The sequence below is a fragment of the Atta cephalotes genome (genome assembly GCF_000143395.1).
Source record: "Atta cephalotes unplaced genomic scaffold scaffold00055, whole genome shotgun sequence".
Lineage (NCBI taxonomy): Eukaryota > Metazoa > Arthropoda > Insecta > Hymenoptera > Formicidae > Atta > Atta cephalotes.
The window spans coordinates 471,463-488,380 of NW_012130119.1; the positions used below are offsets into that span (position 1 = coordinate 471,463).

Genomic DNA, 16,918 nt, shown 5'->3' on the forward strand with positions numbered 1-16,918 from the left:
TTAATTAATTAAGTAGTAGTAAGTTAACGTTTAACGTTAATACTAAACTAATTACTTCGTTGTTAAAGTAACGTATAAGTATAAGTATATTACTTACTATATATATATATATATATATATATATATATATATATATATATGCGAAAAGAAAACGTGAAATTGTATTCTGACGCTATTATTTCCATTGTCAATAATGTATAGATTAAACAACGCATTAAATATTTTTTAATTTTTTAGAAGTTACGCTCACGCCTTCAGTTAAATTATCTCTAGTTTTAATGTAAGAGTCGTTGTGAACCGAACTTTCCGAGCACAAATAGCAATGAGATTTAAATTTTACGTTTTTTTCTTTAGCTTTTTTCTTGCATTTATTCGGGTATTTAAGATATATTTACTTGAAATGTTCACAATATCGATATATGTAAATATTTAAAACAAAAAAAAAATATGTCAATGGCATTCAATATCGCCATTTCTGTAAATTATACATCTTCTTCATTATCTTAGTTATAATACTAAGCATTAAAAAAAGCTAAAAGAGCCAGGGAATAAAAAGAGATTCTATTATATTATATTAAAGTTGTCGCGCGTGCGAGCTTATTAACAACAATATATAAGCGCGGAAGGAAAAGTGCCTTCTTGTAAGAACAAAAAGAAAAAAATAGCAAAAAATCGATGTACTATTTATAACGTAAATTTGAAATTTGTCAAATCTGTATATTTAATTTGTTCAGCCTGCTTCTCTTTATAGACCATTCTAATCTAATTGTTATAAAATTTTGGTAAAACTCCAGCTGTTATCGCTTCTAGCTGGTCTCGCGTTTCGTTATCGTTATTTAATACATGTAAAATTATTTTATTTCTCATCCGTTAGATTTATTATCCGCGCAGAGAAAGAGAGAGAGAGAGAGAGAGAGATTAGATGTGTAAAAGTAAGAAATAATATCGACTTGAACAAAACTCGAAGATATAGATAGTATTTTTTCTTTTCACACACAATTATTTCACGCGCATAAAATTTTGTAAATTTCTGAGCACCGAAGTAAAAAGTAATAAAAATAACAATTAGGAGGAATTACTATATTTATTATAAACGATAACTTTTATAGTCTAAACATCGATGACCCATTATAATATGTGGATCGCTATTTTTCTCCTCGAATATCTTCAATTTTCCACAATCGCAGAATATCTTCGTGATCACACGTAATAACTTGGCTCGAAGAGCCTCCGCACCGCATACACTTGATGTGTGGTGATGCTCAGAAATTACGCTAATCTCATTCGGAAAATGAGTACTTAACATTATGGCAATATGTAATAAATGTATATTGTCCAAAATATTAGACAGTAAGTCGACGGTAGATAATTATACGATTACTCTAATGAAAATATAAAATATAACATTAAATGTAATTTGTAATATCAATGTCATGGTATTAATGAGCACGATTTTTTCTTCCTTCGTTATACAAAATTCTGAATGCTCGGATAAAAAAAAGGAGGGAATCACTAATGCACATCTTTTATATGATTTCATAAAATGTCGCAACACAAATGAGAAGGATCCAAGTTTATCACTCAGAAGAAAAGGTACACATATGATATATGATAATTAAATCAATTTTATTTCGTAGCAACATCTCGACTCGATAATAAGTGAATACTAACATCGCCTGAAATCGTCGATGCTAATTGGGTTTTCCCTTTTTTATTCGACATTTGATTTTATCGAATCGGTAGAACGTTTTCTTCCATGCTCTCATGGCAAGTCACGAGTGTCTATTTGCAATTCAACATTTACACGAATGATAACAGTGTTGAGCATACTACCTACATTTACAGCTTGTTAGAGAATCGCGAGATACATTCACGAAGAGCTATCTCTGCTATTTTTGTATATACTATTCGTGTTTTACAAAATCTGTTCTTTTTAGCAGAATGATTGCATCTTTTCTCTTTCTCATATCGGAGAAAAAAAGAGAAAAGATAAATTGTGCAAGAAATTCAGCAAAAAAGAATAGATCCACAATTTTAATCCCTTCAAATATCTCTGTGCGTATTCTAAATTTGGATAAAAGAATTTATTTCTATCTTTGCCTCTTATTTTGCCATACATCGCAGTATGCTCGCACGTAGATTCGAAAATAGAATATACATGTACACACATGATTATGCGGAAATTTGTATAAATAAATGTCAATGTGTGTAATTATATTCCTTTGGTATCGGACATTTTATTAATTCAGGGACAACGTATGATATAACGTACTTGATGCTAAATCTATGCACATCAAGTATTATTCATTTTTCTTCGCTGATTCATCCTTCGGACGATCCTTAATAGCTGCCTGCTTCTTGTTCTCTAATACTTGCGCCTCCATCTCACCGGAGAAGCCAAACTCGTTTACTCGAGTATGATCGGTCTTGTATATCCATCTTTGGTACAAAAATATGAAGAAAACAATATCGTCGCGGAAGCAGCCGATCCTGTACAGCGTCGGCATCTTTATCACAAATGCAAAAATATCGTCGATAAATGTGTTCAGGAATTTATACGACAGCATACGCCATGGAAGATGCGCGACGCTCTTCAATTTGTAGTTGATGAACAGTTGCGGCGTCATCATGATGAATCCGAAGGTCAACAGAAATCCGTATAACATACTGAGAATCCAGGAATACCATCCCTTATGTTCCAGATACATTAAAGAATAAATTGCGTATCCTCCCAACAGAGGGTACAGCGCCCACGAGAGATATTTGAAGGCAAGTCTGTCATACTCTTTCGTAGAAGACTCTACGTACGATCCTTTATCTTGGAATGATATTTTCGGAAAGATTCCGAATACTTTCATTTCTCTATTAATATTAATATCTATAACTTTGTTGATCTTCCACACTTCAATGCAAAGACCTATCGCGCAGCTGATGCGCACGACCGTGTTCGTCTCGTTATCCAAAACGTAAAGGAGAACGACAAGAGATTGGAATACATTGAAAAACACAGAGCGGACCGATAAACCTTCTAAGGATTTTCGGTTGTTCCAGAATTGAATATCTGAAAGGTATAAGATCTTTAGATTGCGGTAGTGCAATATATGTGATATACGTTTCTATTATTCGTTAAAGTTTTAAGAGCTTACCGTTTTTAAATGCTAAAAATTCAAATACGCTATGTAAGATTGATACAATTATAGTCAATCCTAGTAGATATGGATTCGTTTCAAGCAAAGTCTCTTTTAGGGTATCTTGATCGTTATCATCGTCGTCAGATGCTTCTCCTATGTGCACAATGATAACAGATGATAAAACTTACTAATTCTCTCTTTCTTGAGTGAAATAATAAAATCAATAATAAATTAATCTAGATTATATGAGTAAATTAAACAAGAAAACAGCCAATACGGTTAAAGCTAGATATTGGAGTATCTAATATGTTTTTATATGTAAATTCTATACATATTTCAATTATATAAATTGCACACCGTTCAATGTCGGACTTGAAATGCAATCGTATAAATTGAAGCTGAAATAATATTGTAATGAAATTGACAGTCGATTTAATTATGCTACCAGTATCTTAAAACACTGAAAAAAGAACTTGTTATAAAAAATATTACCTTATCTTGAATGAGGTAATATTTTCTCGACCCTATATTAACTATTTTCTTATTTATTTGAAGTAATAGAAACTTCGTTTTAATTTCCATGATTTTTGAAATATAACAAACCCATGAACGATGACGTCCATTTATTTCTAACGGACTGAGCCGCGTATATTTGCCATTTGAATAATGAGAGTGGCTGGTAAGTCAACCTGAGTTCCAAATGCTCTACTGTATCATTTAATGGTTGATAGTCCCGCTGCATGTTCCAAAAATCATTCATGTACAGTATTGGCTTGTAAAAATTTCCACCAGGTAAGAAGTGTATATCTAAGAGAAGAACAACAAGGAATGTTTCTAGTACACAGATCTGCATATATAATGTAACTAATATTTATAAACTTACATTCATCCAACGGCTGTGGTACTTGACCATACACCCAGTTGGTTTCATCAAACACTAAATTAACAGTTAAATTTGGATGCCAATGCGACACATATTCCTGATCCATTAATTCAGCTTTCTGCAAGACATTTAACATAAATAACATTAACTTATGGTGAATTCAGTCACTCACATTACACTGGATTAGTACACACATTAAAGGTTGCTTTTGGTACTACAAATTTGGCAAAGTAATTAAAATATACATACCGCCATTTCTTCTTTGCTGGCTGTGCTCTCACCAGTCAACAGGTTGTGCCTTTTCTGATATCTAATTTTCTTATATTTGTTTAACATTTTTCTAGAGTAGGATACATAATCGCCGGCGTAAACACCTTTGCCAGCTTTGGGATTCGGCGACTTTCCGCTTTTTGTTATATATACGTGCAGGTAGATCGAGCCATTTTGCTTTAATCGCCCGGAAGGAACAAATGTGTACTCGAGCACTCTGGATCCATCCTGATTCGGTCCACCATACCAATCTCCATAAACCAAACCCTCTTCGAACCAAATCAAAGATTGCCGATCGTCAAATCTTTTAAAGTTCTCGGACTCCGACAGATAAACACTAAGGTCAAATAACGTTCCATTTGAAAATATATTTACAGCTTGTAAACGCGCGTCGCCAACGGCATTGGGAGACTTTGGATTATTATCGGAACGTCTAAAGAGGCTACTAATAAAATAAATTATAAGAGCTCGTATGATTAAGGATTTTGTTATGGTAAAGAACGATTCTAAGCGCGACTGCTGTGCCTTCTGCCTCTGCTCATTATTCTCTGCGTTCGCCTGCAAGAAACATCGTCAAATTATAATTCACTCTCTACAAATACTCGTATATGTCGATACGACATGAAATCGTGGCAATTTACAAATAAATTTTAATATCCACGACTGTACCTAATTATGTGGTATTGCACAATCTTTCGTTAAAAATAACAGAAGAAAAAACTCATGTTTAATTTAAAAAGATGATGTAAACTCCCTATGTGCATTCTCAAGACACTTCCTTGTGGAACAACCATGAAAAAGGAGTAAACAAAATGAATATAATACAACAAATTAACGCACTTCTGTCTCGTCGTTATTTTGTTCGGTTCTTGGAACTAGTTCACCATTGGGCTGACTGTTATCCATATTTTCTGTAACATCTACTTCCGCGTTGTCACGATGATCATCCCCAGTAACTACCATCTTTTTTTGTCAAATCGTCAGCTCCCATCACTCCCAATACTCCCATGCATGGCGGAATTAAGGTGCCTTTTCATGATGATGCTTGACGCTCGACTTTAAACGGATCACGTGATGAAAAATTAACGAATATCATGCGTCAATTTTGATCACGTGACCTTAAAGAGGAGAACACCAATGGCTGCGTTCAGTTAAACAGTTTTGTTTTATGATTATCTGTTGAGATAGAATCATTTCTTTAGATCTTAAAGTATAATCCAATCAATGCAAAGAAAACTTCTCACAGTTGCAAAATAAACGTTCTGCTGAACGCAGCCAAATAGTTTGCTTTCCATTTACATCAATTCTCAGATAATTCTTAATTGTGACGTCATAATTCAGTTGAACGCGTTCCTTTTACATTCTGACAAGTGAGATTTAATTGAGTTTTTGCCTATAATCTGTACAAGAGCGAGACCAATCGATGCTTTAGTGAGTCTCGTAAACTCACTTTAAAAGTTAGATTCGAACCTGTGTTGTCATGTGATAACTTTTTTTACCAAACTAAGCAAATAATGACATCATTAATCTGAGTATGAAACACTCAGCTCACTGCAGATTCAGGTCAAAAACTCGCCACAAATGCTTTGTAACATTTGGACCAATTAGAAGAAAGACTTTTACAAACTGATTAATTAAAAAACGCTTCAAAGCGTTTGCAGCATCGCATTGACCATATCTTCAGTTTCACTTTTGTGCAAATGGAAAGCAACTATTGGCTGCGTTCAGCAGACTCAACAGTTAAATAAGCGCTCACTATTATTATATTCTTTCAGATCTAAAATGTTGATTGAATGATCTAAAAGAATATATCAATAACAGCGAGTTCATTCAACTGCTGAGTCCGCTGAATGCGCTCATTGATCGAAACATTAAGACGATAAAGTGTCATGTAAAGGCACCTTAACATTTATTTGCATTTTACTCTGAAGTTCGAGTCGCGTTAGCATGGATCGCAAATCCAGTAATTATCTTTCTGCATGCGCGGGTGTATGACGTCATCGGTTTTTTTTTAACAAACTACAACCGCTACATAAAAGCAGGCCCATTCGCATGGAATATGACAGATTTCCCGCGTATAGTATCGCGCGTGTATAAACAATTCTTTGTATATATATATTATGTAGTAGTCTAGAAGCGTTATTTTCGGAATTTTATTGATGTCAGTGCAAAATGAATATAACAAATGTTATTCAACGACGGGAGAGAGGATTCGGTAAATAAACATAAGCGTATATATCTTATGGGGAGATTTAAACGACCGTTTATTTTGCACAAGTGCAGGTTATCTATGTTGTAATAAAACCAGTCAGATTGATCTTTTTAAATTAATTTAGAATGTAATTTAAATGTTGAGTAATCGATGAATCTTTAATGACGAATTTGATTGACGTTTTATAACTACAAAATAGAGTATTAATGACATATATTATAATGAGAGAAGATTGATTGCTAAGAACATAATTTGCTATCAATATTATTTCTATCTGCAAATTTTGATGATACTCTAGATAGACTGATACATTTTATATTTGTAGAAAATTAAAATATTATAAAAATAGTTTGTTATTATCCATTACTGCAATAATCCAATAAAATAAATGAAAATTAGTAAAAAATTAAAGAAAAAATAAATTAAATAATTTAAATAAATGATTAAATTATGTCTATTAAATTTTAATAGTACACTAATTGCTTGATGTTCTATTCAGGAATGATATGTGATTACGACATTGCCCTTTATCGCTTGAAATGCTACTATGACGATGTATATCGTGGAATAACTCCGAATGTAAATGCAGTTGATTACAATCCTGAGCCACCGGTGTTTGCATGTCGTTTCTGCACCACGCCAGGATATGAGGAGATTCTTGCCTTGGCAAATGAAGATGGAAAAGTCGCTTTTCAAGATACTAAAATTAAGAATGAAAATAATCTACCATTAGAGGGAACACAGGTTGCCTTTGAGTTTGATTGCAATTTAACAAAAATAGTGTTTCTTAGTATCAGCACAGAAATATTAACGGGAAATATGTATATTTTTCAAGGCACACTGTAACGCAATCTTCGACATTGCCTGGATGCCTGGGGAGATGAAACTGGTTACAGTATCAGGAGATCACACAGCACGTTTATGGGATGTCACTGGGCCTGAAATAAAACAAATTAAATGCTTTCATGCACATACAAGAAGCGTAAAAACTGCAGTATTTCGCGATGATGACAGAGGTACAGAGGCCTACTCATCAATGAGTTACAAACATTTGTATTTTTTGAAAAAAAATGCTGCTTGAAAAAAAGCCAAATTTTCTTTCTATCTTTCATATAAAGGACAAAAATATATCAACGCTTTTTTTTATCTCTTTCATGATCTAATTCTTTATGTTCATTTATAAATCTGCAAAAAATAAATCTGTAAAAAATTAAATGTGTAATTTGGAATATCTCAGAATTTTTCAAATATTTTTAGCTGTCTTTGCAACGGGTGCTAGAGACGGCTTCATCATGATATGGGACATCAGAGCCAATCACAGTGATGAACCTAAGCCAGATAATTGCATTGCTAATGCACACAGTTATGGTAGTGTCAGTAACACAAGACGGAAATCGCACACTCAAGCATCACGAGCGCATAGTATTACTGGTTTAGTGTTTCAAGATGATTTTACACTAATCTCGTGCGCTGCAGGCGACGGGTAAGATTGCTTCTTATTGTGTATTTGTGTAGGAGTTATAATATATATAAATATATAAAAATATATATATATATATCCTCTCTTGGTTTCAGTCTGCTAAAAGTATGGGACTTGCGCAAGAATTACACTGTTCACAAGAAAGAGCCGATAGCTAAACATTTAATGAATTATTCAGGAAATAGCACTAGAAATGGCTTTTCCTCGTTGTTAATATGTCCGGCTAGAATTACATTATATGCAAGTTGCATGGATAATGTTATATACGCTTATAATATATCGTCATATAATCGTAAACCAGGTAAATATTTCTCTTCTTTGAATTATAAAATATTGTTCTAATTCTACGAAAAGAATCACGGAAAAAATTCTTTGTAACAGTGGCAGAGTATCATGGACATCAAAATCATACATATTATGTAAAGACTTGTTTGAGTTCCGATGGTCGCTATCTAGCCAGTGGATCCAGCGATGAACTCGCGTACATTTGGAACACTAACAGACCGGGCGCACCACTAGTTAAACTTTCCGGTCATACAGACGAAGTCACTTGCATTGCATGGTGCAATACTGGAGAAACCAAGGTTCCATTTTAATGTTTATTATTATAAGTATTAAATAAGCTTATTTTATACATATGAAAAAAGCTTATTTTATACATATGAAAATATTTTTAAAAAGTACTGATTGCATATTCATAGTTATCTTAGACTCACTGCGTAATATAATGTAAAATATAAATGATTATAATCAAGATTTAATAGTTTGATACTTATCTAATCCTGAGAATCATTTCAGATAGTGACTTGCTCCGACGATGCTTGTCATAAAATATGGAGAGTTGGATTAGAGCATGAAGAAAATAACAAAGAAGTAATAATACGCGGCCAAGCTGAAGTTGTAGAAAGATACTTTTTAGAAAAAATGAAACTGGAAACTACTCCAAGTTCTCGACACTCGAATACTTGTCAGGAAACTACACCAAGTTCAGATGAACACAAGGCATCTATTTTTACTCCAGGTAAATATAAAAGTTATTACATGGAGGTTTATGTGCAAATAAATGAAAGATACAAATTTAATAAGTTTGGAAAACTGAGACTATAAATCGCAGTGATTTTAAATTTTGAATAATTTAAAAAAGAAACTTTTCTTTAAGTTCTCCAAAATTTGTGATAAATTCTGTATTTTTAAAGAAATATTTTCGTTTTTCATAGTTACGACTCCCGAATCTAGTAAGGAAGATTACAATGGAAATAAACACAATTCTGTTAAACGTAGTTATCTGCAAATGATGATGGGATCAAGATCTGAGGGATTTAAAAGTATTTTATCACCTATTCATGAAAACCACGAGATGGTTGCGAAACGAGTTCACATGGATAATCGAAGTATGCGAAGGTTGTTCAGTCCAAGTAACGAGACTCCTAGTACGAGCAAAGATAACAATTCTGACGAACCTAGTACGAGCCAGTCCACAAGCACGAATGAAGCTAGTTTTTCGCCTACATTAAACTTGCCAAATTTTGTAATAGATGGAACGGCGCCTCATTTGCTCGAAATATCACCTCAAAAGTATAAGGAGAATGTCGATTGGTTGACGAAAATTAGAAAGGAAAGGTACGAACAAAAGAAGACTGAGACTGCATCAGTCTCAAGCAGTCCGAAGACTCAATCAACACCTAGTCGAAGATCCAATAGGTCACGATCAACTGAACCCCAAAAAGTTACAAAAACAACAAAAAGTGTTTCTTTGTTGAATTTTTTTAAAGCTATTAGTAAAGATAATGAAAAAGATCTATCTTCGAATAAAAATAATTTGCCATCAACTTGAAAATAATATACATAGAATTTGATAATTCACGATACTCACGAATTGAATATTGAAATTCTTTTCGGATTCAATTTGTTTTTATTTTATAATATAAAGACAAAGGATTTTAAAATCTTAGTCACTAATATTATAAAATAAGTGAAACTTATGATACGACAGATTAGATATTTACGAATTAAATTTTAATATTTTTTTCAATTTTTTTTTATTTTACACTATAAAAGCAAAGAATCTTAAAATCTCGATCAATGATATAAAATAGATGAAATATAGTCATTAAACTTGCTTATAATATAGCATGTTTAATGAAAAAAAAGACTGGTTTATAAAATGATAAGAATCTTTACGCTGATTCAATGAAATGTGTAAAAGGAGATATTAAAACTTACTCGCAATAATGTATCTTGCATAGTTTTCAAGATTAACATTTAAAATATGATTGTAAGTTGTAAAATAGACATGATCTGACATAATTTTTTAGTATAAGCATTATGTTAGACATTATATATTAGGGCATAAAATGTATTATATACAAATTAGCGATATTATAATTGAAATAGTTTTGTACCCCCCAATAAATTATTTTTTTTATAGAAGAGATATATTAAATAAACTTTTTACATAAAATTTGGTTCAACATATGTTCTATCATCTCTTCTCCATCCATTTTTAGATAATCTAAACTCATTGTAACATGAGCATTAAATGCTGTAAAATAATTTCAAATTATTTTTAAGTATTATTAACTATTTAACTCAGGGCAGAAAATTGTTACAGATTGTGGGAGTAATCTTATTTGAATCGGCTTCAATTCGTATTCTTCATGATCAATGTAAAACATTTGATTTTCGTTCATCTGAAACCAATAATTTTATTGTCATCTCTAAGATTGCTATAACTATGAAATAATTATGTAAATATATATATTTTAAATATATATATATTAATATATAAAATATTTTTAATATTTATAAAGAGAAAAGACTTACTATTTCAGGATACAATTCAATATCCTTTGCATCTAATATTAAATTTGTTGGCAGTTCATTGTCTCTTTCTTGTTTCCATCCTTTCTCAACAAATTTGGCATAACTAATATTTTCTGGGCCTTGACATAAAATTGAATATATTTTAAATTTTAATCCTAATCTTTAAATAATGAATAAATATACATATATAAAATGTTATTATTACCTAAAGTTATTTTTAATAAAGGCATTGATTGAACTGATACATTTTCGGTTTTTATGCATAGCTCTGTTGTTGAAATAGGCATTTCATGAAATACACCACAATCTTCATTCACTACTTTACTATAATCGACGTGATTGTCTAAAATATTTTATATTATATAATACAAAATATATTCTTTATCTTTATTAAATTTATATGTACATATATAAGATGCTACTAAAATAAATTTGATGAATATTTTCTTCTTTCTTTAATAAATAAAGCTTATTCTTTAACAATTTCTTGAAATATTTTATCGTATCTCTATCTTTTTTATCTTATTATTTTGATTTTAGTAACATCTTGAATAGTTCATTTCAAATTTTACAGGATTTCATTACCAGAAACAAACATTTGCTGCTTTGGCAGAAATGCATGCCACCATCTTCTATTCGAATTCGTAAATTGATTGTAAGACAAATCTTTGGAATAACAACATGAACATCCTTTGCAAGGATTTGTATATTTCATTAATGCATTGCATTTCCAAGTCAAGTTCGACTTGTAACCATTAAACACATAGGCTGCATATCTGTTTATATTAAAATACAGAAAACATAAGACAAAGGCACAAGATGTCTCACTCAAAGAAATTAAGAGATTTACTTGCGTAAGGAACCCCAATACCAATATTTGTCAACATGTGCATGTGTATCGCTCCAAGCTCCCCATTCTATGCCTCCAACAGCATAAATTGGTTTTATGGGATTTTCAGAATCATTCTTAAAATAAAAATTTCTATTTCAATGCAATTTGATTTACGTCAAATAAATGAAGTGCGATAAAAAAAAAGTACATACGATCAGTAATTTGATTTCAATGGCATCTATCGATTTGAGATTATTCTTAATAATTGCCATTGTTGCATCAATCATGTGGCGTACGTCAATTAAATCTTCATACCCTCGATAAAATATGCTCGCGATTGTATTTGTGTTTCCCAATGGCAAAACACCAATAGGACATTGTTTAGCTGAATGAAGATTGTGCTCATACTTCCTCATCAAGCCAGTTATAACATCTGACAAAGTACCATCTCCTCCTGCTACAATAATCGCATCGGTAGGTGTTTCTAAATTCGTTATCGTATTACGTGCATGGCTTCCTGATTGTGTGTCAATAATAATTACAGAAATACCAGCCAAGTGTAATAGAGGCTCGCAGTACTTCTGAAATAATTTCTTAGCCTTTCTAAAAAGAGAAAACAAAGTCAGCAAAGAATGAACATTTCATATTAATATTGAAGTTCTTACAATTACCTTTTTTTAGCAGCCGGATTTAAAATAACAGTCATATGGCGAGGCCTAATATTTGTAGAACAAGAAGCATCTCCGTATTGGATTACTTCCTCACAACACTGACGCATTAATTGCTCTGTACTAGATATAAAATACACTAATATAATAAAATCAATGATATGAAGTTTTAACATTATAATATTTAAACTTTATGTATATAAAAAAAATTTATATTTATAGCTGTGAATGAATATATTCACAATATCATATAGCATTACAATGAATAATTTCCATTTAATAATACAAGTTGACATACAAAAAGTTTATCTTTCTTGGCATTCAGTGAATAACAAAGATAAAACAATATTTATGTCAACTTGTGTCGCTAAATGAAAAATTCTCAATGTGCTTGTAAATTTAAAGAAGAGTTTGAGGTTATGTTCCCCATGATTATTACTCACTCGTATGCTTGTTTACCGTATGATATTCCATACGAGAAGGCCGCGGCTCCTATCACAGATTTCTTCCAGTTATTACGTATCGTCTTCAGTAAAGTCAACACCTTAGCCATCGTCAATTAAAATCTTAAAACCATTTGGAGTTTAACCACTTTCTGTCACTCTCTGTTATTCGAATTCACGTGATTCGTCTTTATCTCTCTTATCTCGCAATTTATTCTAATTCTCTACAAATTCTTTGATTTCTGAATTTCACGTTATACGTTATAATTTATCAATTTCATGTTATTTTTATTCTATATAAAATGTAGAATAGAAAAATTACGTCGCTCTCGCCGCATGGCAAATATTTTTGAATTTACAGGTGAATCAACAGAACAACGTATAGAGACTTGGAATTTCTGTTTTTGTTTTCCACTAGGTTAAATAGTGCAATACTGATGTTTGTAAATGCAAAATAATTCACATATTTTCATTGTTAATAAATAATTTAACCCTTTTAATTGCATATTCTTTGTTGCAACAATAATCTCGTAATCTCAAAAAGATTAAAATATTTATTAACGTTGAAAATATGTAAACCGATTTGCACTCAATTGCATCAAGTGCTGCACTAATTTTCCTAGTGGAAAACGCTATTAGGGAATTAATTCCGCCGGGAACAATTCTGCAGCTAGAGATATTCCTTATTTCTTATTCTCTGCCACGAATGTTGCGGGGACGCTCGAGTTTTCCTTTCCAATACCAAGATGTCTAAAAGAGGTGAGTTTGTTTTCGAGCAATTAAAATCCGGGAAAATCAATGCCGGGACGATTCATCAGTCCTGAGCGAAAACATGGGAAGATGAAAGCACGTCTCGTGCATGTGACAGAACGAAACGTTACTTCGTTAACGATGTATTCACACAAATAAAAGAATGGCTCTTCTAAAGTCGCTGTCTTAATATATTATTTGTTGTTTCTTAAGGACGTGGTGGATCGGCTGGAGCCAAGTTCAGGATATCCTTGGGTCTACCAGTCGGTGCGGTTATCAATTGCGCCGATAACACTGGTGAGTCTGAGAAATACCTTTTGCATGATACCTAACCTCGAAGGGCCTCGACTGCACGCCTCGCGAGCAAGAAGAGCACATGGTTGACCGTCATTTGCGATTATCAAGTATTTTTACGACTATTTTGTGTTTCCCAATTTGTTGATTAATTTTGATTACTGTAGCTTTATTGCACACTGAACTGTCAAAAAAATAAGAATTTAGCAAAAAAAACAAGAATATTAATAAAAAATGTAACTCATAATTCATAGCTACGTTTAACAGAGAAAATTGATTAGCGCTCAGTGCCGTTTCAATATGATTGATTCCTGCATACTTATAATTAGAAGCAACAAATAAAGACAAGAACCAATCATATTAAAGAATTACTAAACACTGATCAGTTTTTTCTGCTGACAGTTTCTGCAACCAGTATTATTTTTTGTAAGCATCAATGAAAAATATTGTAATTGTAAATTTGTTTTTTATCTAGTATTATTTTTATAATAGTTGTTTTCTCTTGAACATTTTTTAACACTTTATAACAAAGCAAATATTTACAAAGTTATATAATAATTATATATGGATCAAGAGAAAGAATTAATTATGTAGATATTGAGTCATGTAAATAAGTTGTTAAAATTGTTTGCAGTATATGATACATGTTTTGTATACATAATGTATCATAATCTAATTTCTGTTTTCATCAATGTAGATTAACTTTAATTTAACTCTTGTTTCAATTTAATATAGTAGAGAGCGCCTTTAAGATCGGTCAAAATTGGAAGTTTCGAATAATATTTTTGATTATATATACTCACGATTGTCCGAATATTTCGGCTTACGATTATCAGCATCTTAGATTGATTATGTTTTAACGTCCAAACGTTTCGGTGCACAATCATATTTGAGACTAATTCATGAACCAAGAATATTATATTATTCGAAACTTCCACCTTTGATTCTAAAGACGCTCTTTACTATATTATGTTATTACATTAACTCGATCGGTTTCTTCTATCTTTTTCTAATTCTAAGAATTAAAAAAAGATGATAATTAAGTTGAATCAACATTAGAATTAATGTATGTTGGTGGAAGTGGATATTAGTCATAATTTTTAACTTCAGCAGATATATTCATTTATTAATTTTTATTCCGCTGATGATACATTCCTCTGTAACAATGCAAACAACAACTCTGTAACAAAACAAACTATTGTTTTTAGGTGCCAAGAATCTGTATGTCATTGCAGTGCAAGGAATTAAGGGCCGGTTGAACCGCCTGCCAGCAGCGGGATCCGGCGATATGATTGTTGCCACTGTGAAGAAGGGAAAGCCTGAACTTAGGAAAAAGGGTAAATTAATTAAGTCTGCTGTGTACGAAGCATGTTTTCCTGTTGGATTGCTTGTATTTTGGAAAATTACTAAAATTTCTGTGTTCTGGGTCTGTTCAGATACCCAGATGTCATGTTATCTTTGTTTAACATTCGATGAATAACAAGACTAAAATGACACCTGGATGGCATTCGAGTAAGAATCTGAACACAGCCCTGTGTGACACTATTTTAGCAATTTACTAAGATGCAAGTAATTCAATAGGAAAACAAGCATGTAGTAGATTTTACTCTCTTGTTATCCGAAAGAATGTCTTCCGTTCTTTTTTCTGTAGAAACATTGTTTTTTTTGAGGAATTTTGAATAAACAAGTGTATATCGTTGCAGTGATGCCCGCGGTGGTTATACGGCAACGGAAACCATTTCGAAGGAAGGATGGGACGTTTATATATTTCGAGGACAATGCCGGTGTGATTGTTAACAACAAGGGTGAAATGAAAGGATCAGCTATTACGGGACCTGTTGCGAAGGAATGCGCAGATTTGTGGCCAAGGATTGCATCTAATGCCAGCAGTATCGCGTAATTCACATCCTGTATAAATTACTGTCCTTTACAATAAATCCGAAAATAAGTAGTACTTTTTTGAATTCATTGTTTGTTGTGAACGAATAATTGTGTTCAAAATTTGTAACAAAATCTCTATTGAAAAGAAAACCTTGTTTTGAAATTTTAAGATAAATTAGGGTTCCTTCACCTTATTGTTTTTACTTCATTTCGAAGTTCATAATTGATCACCTGGGCCCCTATTCTTGAAAAGAAACTTATATGAAAGTTTAGGGAAATACTACGGTATACGTTACGTATACTATAATATTTTCCTAGAATTTTGTATATGTTTCTTTTCAAGAATAGAGGCCCTGCATTTTGAAACGAGATGAAAATTATAAAAATGAGAGAATTTATTAAAATATTTATAATTTCATTTAACATCTAGTAAATTTGCTCACTAATTTTCATCTCTTTACAAGATACAACAGAATCGATATCGCAATGTCAATTGTATTAGTTGGCTCTTTACTGACAATAGATTTGTTCGTGTATTACATATTTGTTTTTTATGTAACAAACTTTTCAAATCTGTTGATTGGCTGTAGGATAAAGAATTTCTCAAATCTCTGTCCTGCAATCAATTAACACGATTGAAAAATTTGACAAATGTGTAATATCAGTCTATAGATTTGTTCGCGTCGCATGCTCCAACATGCTCCAATATGCTCCTATCATAGCTCCTACTCACTCCAATGCGCTCATTAGAGTGAGTAGGAACTATGGCAGGAGCATGTTGGAACATATTGAAGCATGTGACGCAAACAAAACTTATAGCTTGTCTTCTTTGGATATATCCACACAACTTGCATAGACATACGCATACAGAAATCTTATCTAATCACATTTTACGTATGACTTTATAAGAGAAATGCGATTGGATAATTTTCTGTATGCATACGTGTATGCAGCTATGCAAATTTGTGTGGATATACCCTTTGGCTGGGAATTGGCGTACGAACTTCGCTAAAGTCACTAGATTAACAAAGTACCGCGATGAGAAAATTCACTGAATTAGCATTTAGAATCAAAATGGTGTCGAAATGCTATTTTAACTGGATTCTGTTAAAAGATCGGAAATCTATACAGAGGTCTAGAAGAAGAAGAACCTGATTCTGTTATTATCGAAAATCGTTATATAATTTTTGAGATTGCTACAGTCCAACCAAGAGACTGTTACTGGATCCTCGGATCCGTTTCGTCAGTTTC

At 32.1% G+C, this 16,918-nt stretch overlaps 4 protein-coding genes across 4 annotated transcripts; 2 read left to right on the plus strand and 2 right to left on the minus strand.

Annotated features, from left to right (window-relative positions):
- Nucleotides 1–1,607: 1,607 nt before the first annotated feature.
- Nucleotides 1,608–5,247, minus strand: LOC105623281 (cleft lip and palate transmembrane protein 1 homolog). Its single transcript, XM_012204680.1, has 6 exons — nt 5,125–5,247; nt 4,264–4,842; nt 4,015–4,132; nt 3,735–3,938; nt 3,147–3,284; nt 1,608–3,061 (listed from the first exon to the last, which is right to left on the minus strand). Exons 1-6 carry the CDS (start codon nt 5,245–5,247, stop codon nt 2,301–2,303), a joined length of 1,923 nt encoding a protein of 640 aa, XP_012060070.1. The 3' UTR covers nt 1,608–2,300.
- A 1,209-nt stretch (nt 5,248–6,456) lies between these two features.
- Nucleotides 6,457–9,795, plus strand: LOC105623282 (protein lethal(2)denticleless; the record flags this gene model as incomplete). Its single annotated transcript, XM_012204681.1, has 8 exons — nt 6,457–6,499; nt 6,996–7,240; nt 7,332–7,512; nt 7,754–7,979; nt 8,072–8,277; nt 8,358–8,560; nt 8,775–8,997; nt 9,194–9,795. Coding segments are annotated over exons 1-8 (1,929 nt in total), but the record flags the coding sequence as incomplete, so codon positions are not given.
- A 757-nt stretch (nt 9,796–10,552) lies between these two features.
- LOC105623283 (acylglycerol kinase, mitochondrial) lies at nt 10,553–12,852 on the minus strand. The gene is made up of 8 exons (XM_012204682.1): nt 12,743–12,852; nt 12,303–12,422; nt 11,844–12,234; nt 11,650–11,765; nt 11,385–11,575; nt 11,005–11,142; nt 10,800–10,918; nt 10,553–10,666 (listed from the first exon to the last, which is right to left on the minus strand). The coding sequence occupies exons 1-8, from the start codon at nt 12,850–12,852 to the stop codon at nt 10,553–10,555; spliced, it is 1,299 nt and encodes a 432-aa protein (XP_012060072.1).
- A 600-nt stretch (nt 12,853–13,452) lies between these two features.
- Nucleotides 13,453–15,834, plus strand: LOC105623284 (60S ribosomal protein L23). Its single transcript, XM_012204683.1, has 4 exons — nt 13,453–13,501; nt 13,706–13,789; nt 14,995–15,123; nt 15,490–15,834. Exons 1-4 carry the CDS (start codon nt 13,489–13,491, stop codon nt 15,684–15,686), a joined length of 423 nt encoding a protein of 140 aa, XP_012060073.1. The 5' UTR covers nt 13,453–13,488; the 3' UTR covers nt 15,687–15,834.
- The last annotated feature ends 1,084 nt before the right edge of the window (nt 15,835–16,918 follow it).

What these genes read in the sequence shown, in the direction of transcription:
- LOC105623281 (XM_012204680.1), bottom strand. Translation starts at nt 5,247, where the DNA reads ATGGTAGTTACTGGGGATGATCATCGTGACAACGCGGAAGTAGATGTT. An exon ending in AAAATAACGACGAGACAGAA is followed by an intron (nt 4,843 to 5,124) that starts GTGCGTTAATTT and finishes TGTTTCTTGCAG; the next exon opens with GCGAACGCAGAGAATAATGA. An exon ending in ATTTTTAGCATTTAAAAACG is followed by an intron (nt 3,062 to 3,146) that starts GTAAGCTCTTAA and finishes TATACCTTTCAG; the next exon opens with ATATTCAATTCTGGAACAAC.
- LOC105623283 (XM_012204682.1), bottom strand. Translation starts at nt 12,852, where the DNA reads ATGGCTAAGGTGTTGACTTTACTGAAGACGATACGTAATAACTGGAAG. An exon ending in TATTGGGGTTCCTTACGCAA is followed by an intron (nt 11,576 to 11,649) that starts GTAAATCTCTTA and finishes TAATATAAACAG; the next exon opens with ATATGCAGCCTATGTGTTTA. An exon ending in TTGAATTGTATCCTGAAATA is followed by an intron (nt 10,667 to 10,799) that starts GTAAGTCTTTTC and finishes TATTGGTTTCAG; the next exon opens with ATGAACGAAAATCAAATGTT.
- LOC105623284 (XM_012204683.1), top strand. An exon ending in CAATTGCGCCGATAACACTG is followed by an intron (nt 13,790 to 14,994) that starts GTGAGTCTGAGA and finishes TATTGTTTTTAG; the next exon opens with GTGCCAAGAATCTGTATGTC. An exon ending in GCCTGAACTTAGGAAAAAGG is followed by an intron (nt 15,124 to 15,489) that starts GTAAATTAATTA and finishes ATATCGTTGCAG; the next exon opens with TGATGCCCGCGGTGGTTATA.